The sequence below is a fragment of the Pongo abelii genome, chromosome 4, assembly GCF_028885655.2.
Source record: "Pongo abelii isolate AG06213 chromosome 4, NHGRI_mPonAbe1-v2.0_pri, whole genome shotgun sequence".
In the NCBI taxonomy this organism is placed as follows: Eukaryota; Metazoa; Chordata; class Mammalia; order Primates; family Hominidae; genus Pongo; species Pongo abelii.
The window spans coordinates 84,354,412-84,360,411 of NC_071989.2; the positions used below are offsets into that span (position 1 = coordinate 84,354,412).

The 6,000-nt window shown below is 42.0% G+C and overlaps 1 protein-coding gene across 3 annotated transcripts in view; it reads left to right on the top strand.

Annotated features, from left to right (window-relative positions):
• Window positions 1–5,696, top strand: part of F2R (coagulation factor II thrombin receptor) — a 126,391-nt gene extending 120,695 nt beyond the window's left edge. Inside the window, exon 2 of one of the 3 annotated variants that reach the window (XM_054555647.2) lies at window positions 1,155–5,693. In XM_054555647.2, the coding sequence (XP_054411622.2) occupies window positions 1,155–2,266 (1,112 nt within the window). In that variant the 3' untranslated portion in view covers window positions 2,267–5,693. Of the gene's footprint in view, window positions 1–1,154 lie in introns of all 3 variants that reach the window. The other 2 variants (XM_063724146.1, XM_002815666.5) reach the window with 2 other exon arrangements.
• The last annotated feature ends 304 nt before the right edge of the window (window positions 5,697–6,000 follow it).

Consider the following 6,000-nt stretch of genomic DNA (forward strand, 5'->3'; position numbering starts at 1 on the left):
ACATTCCTAAACTGATTTTTTTTTTTTTTTTTTTGACTGAGTCTCGCCCTGTCACCCAGGCTGAAGTGCAGTGGCATGATCTTGGATCACTGCAACCTCCACCTCCCGGGTTCAAGCAATTCTTCTGCCTCAGCCTCCCAAGTAGCTGGGATTATAGGCGCCCGCGCCTGGCTAATTTTTGTATTTTTAACAGAGTCAGGGTTTCGCCAGGTTAGCCAGGCTGGTCTGAACCTCCTGATCCACCTGCCTCAGCCTCCCAAAGTGCTGAGATTACACGCATGAGCCACCACGCCCAGCCAAACCAAATTTTACTAATTGATAAATCAAAGGACTATTGTTGGTCATGTGATAAGAATAGCTAGAGCTGCGCATGATGTCTCACGCCTGTAATTCCAGCACTTTGGGAGGCCAAGGATCACTTGAAGCCAGGAGTTCGAGACCAGCTTAGTCAACATAGCAAGACCCCATCTCTAAAAAAGAAAAATAAATAAGTAAAATAAAAAGAATAGCTGGGGACTAATGAATGTGGACAGTTTGTAAAAATAAATTGAAATATTGTTAGTCTTCTTTATACTCCTAGAAATCGATGTTCCACACGCATCCCACAACTCCTTACAACTCCCCGATACAAAAATACTCACTGTAAGAAAAAAAACCCATAAAACCAAACTAAACCAGACAATAGAAATCCCAATAATCTCATTACACAAAGAAAAGCCGCTATAAGCACTTTGTGTAATCCTCTAATAGTATATTTCTGTTTTCATCTAAAGTACTTTCATTTGAGGCTGGGCTCAGTGGCTTACACTTGTAATCTCACCACTTTGGGAGGCTGAGGCAGGAGAATCTTAACGCCAGGAGTTTGAAAATAGCCTGGGCAACATAGCGAGATCCTATCTCTACAAAAAGTAAAAAATTAGCTGGGTGTAATGGTGCGTGCCTGTGGCCTGGCTGTTTAGGAGGATTGCTTGAGCCCAAAAGTTTGAGGCTGCGGTGCGTTATGATTGCTCCACTACGCTCCAGCCTGGGTGACAGCGAGACCCTGTCTCATAAATTAAAAAATGAATAAATTAATGTACTTTCATTTGAACAAACCAGTGTTACTGCTGAAACATTTATTTCTGTAATGACCCTTGTCTTCCTTTCTTGTACAGGAACCAACAGATCCTCTAAAGGAAGAAGCCTTATTGGTAAGGTTGATGGCACATCCCACGTCACTAGAAAAGGAGTTACAGTTGAAACAGTCTTTTCGGTGGATGAGTTTTCTGCATCTGTCCTCACTGGAAAACTGACCACTGTCTTCCTTCCAATTGTCTACACAATTGTGTTTGTGGTGGGTTTGCCAAGTAATGGCATGGCCCTGTGGGTCTTTCTTTTCCGAACTAAGAAGAAGCACCCTGCTGTGATTTACATGGCCAATCTGGCCTTGGCTGACCTCCTCTCTGTCATCTGGTTCCCCTTGAAGATTGCCTATCACATACACGGCAACAACTGGATTTATGGGGAAGCTCTTTGTAATGTGCTTATTGGCTTTTTCTATGGCAACATGTACTGTTCCATTCTCTTCATGACCTGCCTCAGTGTGCAGAGGTATTGGGTCATCGTGAACCCCATGGGGCACTCCAGGAAGAAGGCAAACATTGCCATTGGCATCTCCCTGGCAATATGGCTGCTGATTCTGCTAGTCACCATCCCCTTGTATGTCGTGAAGCAGACCATCTTCATTCCAGCCCTGAACATCACGACCTGTCATGATGTTTTGCCTGAGCACCTCTTGGTGGGAGACATGTTCAATTACTTCCTCTCTCTGGCCATTGGGGTCTTTCTGTTCCCAGCCTTCCTCACAGCCTCTGCCTATGTGCTGATGATCAGAATGTTGCAATCTTCTGCCATGGATGAAAACTCAGAAAAGAAAAGGAAGAGGGCCATCAAACTCATTGTCACTGTCCTGGCCATGTACCTGATCTGCTTCACTCCTAGTAATCTTCTGCTCGTGGTGCATTATTTTCTGATTAAGAGCCGGGGCCAGAGCCATGTCTATGCCCTGTACATTGTAGCCCTCTGCCTCTCTACCCTCAACAGCTGCATTGACCCCTTTGTCTATTACTTTGTTTCACGTGATTTCAGGGATCATGCAAAGAACGCTCTCCTTTGCCGAAGTGTCCGCACTGTAAAGCAGATGCAAGTATCCCTCACCTCAAAGAAACACTCCAGGAAATCCAGCTCTTACTCTTCAAGTTCAACCACTGTTAAGACCTCCTATTGAGTTTCCCAGGTCCTCAGATGGGAATTGCACAGTAGGATGTGGAACCTGTTTAATGTTATGGGGACGTGTCCGTTATTTCCTAACCAAAAAGGTCTCACTACATACCATGTGGATGCAGCACCCTTTGGGATTGCTAGGAGCTCCCCTGTTTGCATGAGAAAAGTAGTCCCCCAAATTAACATCAGTGTCTGTTTCAGAATTTCTCTACTCAGATGACCCCAGCAACTGAACCAACAGAAGCAGACTTTTCAGAAGATGGTGAAGACAGAAACCCAGTAACTTGCAAAAAGTAGACTTGGTGTGAAGACTCACTTCTCAGCTGAAATTATATATATACACACACACACACACACACATATATATATATATATAATATATATATAATTTTACATCTGGGATCATGATAGACTTGTTAGAGCTTCAAGGCCCTCAGAGATGATCAGTCCAATTGAACGACCTTACAAATGAGGAAACCAAGATAAATGAGCTGCCAGAATCAGGTTTCCAATCAACAGCAGTGAGTTGGGATTGGACAGTAGAATTTCAATGTCCAGTGAGTGAGGTTCTTGTACCACTTCATCAAAATCATGGATCTTGGCCTGGTGCAGTGCCTCACGCCTGTAATCCCAGCACTTTGGGAGGCCAAGGCAGGCAGATCACTTGAGGTCAGAAGTTCGAGACCAGCCTGGCCATCATGGCGAAACCTCATCTCTACTAAAAATACAAAAGTTAACCAGGTGTGTGGTGCACGTCTGTAATCCCAGTTACTCAGGAGGCTGAGGCACAAGAATTGAGTATCACTTTAACTCAAGAGGCAGAGGTTGCAGTGAGCTGAGATCCCACCACTGCACTCCAGCTTGGGTGATAAAATACTCGTGGATCTTGTTCAAAATGCAGATTCCTCAGATTCAATAATGAGAGCTCAGACTGGGAACAGGGCCCAGGAATCTGTGTGGTACAAACCTGCATGATGTTTATGCACACAAAGATTTGAGAACCATTGTTCTGAATGCTGCTTCCATTTGACAAAGTGCCGTGATAATTTTTGAAAAGAGAAGCAAACAATGGTGTCTCTTTTATGTTCAGCTTATAATGAAATCTGTTTGTTGACTTATTAGGACTTTGAATTATTTCTTTATTGACCCTGTGAGTTTTTGTATGTATTATTATTCAAGAAAAATACAATCAGGATTTTAAACGTGTAAATACAAATTTTGTATAACTTTTTATGACTTCAGTGAAATTTTCAGATAGTCTGAGTAATAGATTGTTTTGCCACTTAGAATAGCATTTACCACTTAGTATTTTAAAAAATAATTGTTGGAGTATTTATTGTCAGTTTTGTTCACTTGTTATCTAATACAAAATTATAAAGCCTTCAGAGGGTTTGGACCACATCTCTTTGGAAAATAGTTTGCAACATATTTAAGAGATACTTGATGCCAAAATGACTTTATACAATGATTGTATTTGTGACTTTTAAAAATAATTATTGTGTAATTGATTTATAAATAACAAAATTTTTTTTGCAACTTATTTCTGAGTTGTGCGTTTGTTTTGAGGGAAGGAGTGAGAGAAGGCAGGCAACAGCTTCACCTCTCTAAAAGTAAATGATGGACACCCACACCAAACTCTGTGACAGCTGTTTTTCATTTAAAATTGTTTTAGAGGCCAGGCACAGTGGCTCATGTGTGTAATCCCAGCACTTTGGGAGGCCGAGGTGGGTGGATCACCCGAGGTCAGGAGTTCAAGACCAGCCTGGCCAACATGGCAAGACCCTGTCTCTACTAAAAATACGAAAATTAGCTGGGCATGGTGGTGGATGCCTGTAATCCCAGCTACTCAGGAGGCTGAGGCAGGAGAATCGCCTGAACCTGGGAGGCGGAGGTTGCAGTGAGCCGAGATCGTGCCATTGCACTCCAACCTGGGCAACAAGAGCGAAACTCTGTCTCAAAAAAAAAAAAGTTTTAGGATTCTTTCCACACCTGCATCTGTAGGTTGACCACTTTTCAAGGATACAGGCTATTTAACATTTTGGATATATTGTGATGTATTTAATTATTTCCCTACCAACGGCTCCTTAGGTTGTCATCCCCCTACCCTTCTTTTTTTGACTATTAAAACAGTGCTGCATCCAGAAGTCCAGACCAGAGTCGCTGACATGTCCTCTGTTATCTAGGTGTTCTCTTCAAGATTCCATTTGGTCACGCAGCCTTGGAGAAATAGGAACGGGATGGAACTTGCCGTGTTTATATTTAATCTCTTACCTTATATGCGTAGTGTTTCTTTTGAGTTGCGAATAAATATCCATTTTTGTTTTCTACAAAAAAAAAAAAAAGTGCTGTATCAAATATCTGTATACAGACATCTGTGAGCTTATTTTTTGAGGATAAGTTTCTAGAAGTAGAATGGCCAGCTGAAAAGTTAGATGCTCATTTTAGGTTTTGCTAAGTCTTGCCAAATTGTCTTCAGTAATGTATATTTCTACCAAAATGATATATTTGCACCTGTTTCCTGAAATGCTCATCCACATTCCATGCTATCAATCTTTGGTTTCCCAATCTGATTGGGAAAAAAAAAAGTCGTTGTTTTACTGAAGAAGCAGCACAGCCTGGTGGCTAAGAGTGCAGGTCCTGGGCTGGGCTGAATTCTGACTCCATCATTGCTTACATTAGGGATGTTTTTATAACCTCAAGAAGTAAGAAAATAAAATGCGACTCATTTGTCAAATGGGGATAGTAGTATCTCAGTTTCCTCACTTGTAAAATTAGGATAATAGTATCTTCCTCATAAAGTTATAAGAATAAAAATATTTGGCACATTTATGTGGTCATAAATATTAAATAATATTATTACTGTGCTCTGTGGACGAGACCTGTTTTCTGCTCTGCCCCCTTTCACTTCAGTGTCACCGCTTTCTTTGCCTGTTCTGCTTTGAGTCTCATTGCAGGCCTGTGAAGTTGTCCCCGTTTGTCAGGTGAGAAATGCGAAAATGGTGGGAACAGGATAAAAGGGAGCAGGAACAAATGGCTCACAGAGCCCTGAAGGCCATCTGTAGCTGACTCAGTGGAGAACATTTTTTTGGTGTTTGTCATTTCTTGTTTTTTTTTTGTGGTGGGGCGTGGACAGGGTGTCGCTCTGTTACCCAGGCTGGAGTGCAGTGGCTATTTCCACATGTGATTCCACTACTGATCACTATGGGAGTTTTTCCTGCTGCATTTCCTGCCTGGGCTGGTTCACCCCTTCTTAGGCAACCTGGTAGTCCCCTTCTCCCTGGAGGTTACCATATTAATGCTGAACTTAGTGCAGACAATGATCAGCATAGCCCACTACAGCCTCACACTCCTGGATTCAAGCCGTCCTCCTGCTTCAGCCTCTGTATTAGCTAGGGCCTACAGGAACATGCCAACACTGCTGGCTATAGTCCTTTTTTTTTTCTTTTTGTAACTATGCAAATCTCACTATAATGTGGCTATACTTTAAGAATAAATATGTATGAATATGTGTATGTACATATATACTTTAAATCAGTTTACATAAATTGTCCTCATAATTTTTTTAACTCATTCACTGTTTCTCATTAATTTATTTTTATTTTATTTTTAGTAGAGACAGGGTCTTGCTATGTTACCCAGGCTGGTCTCAAACTGTTGACCTCCAGAGATCCTCCCTCCTCGGCCTCCCGAAGTGCTGTGATTACAGGCATGAGTCACTGTGCCCTGCCTGTTTCTCAT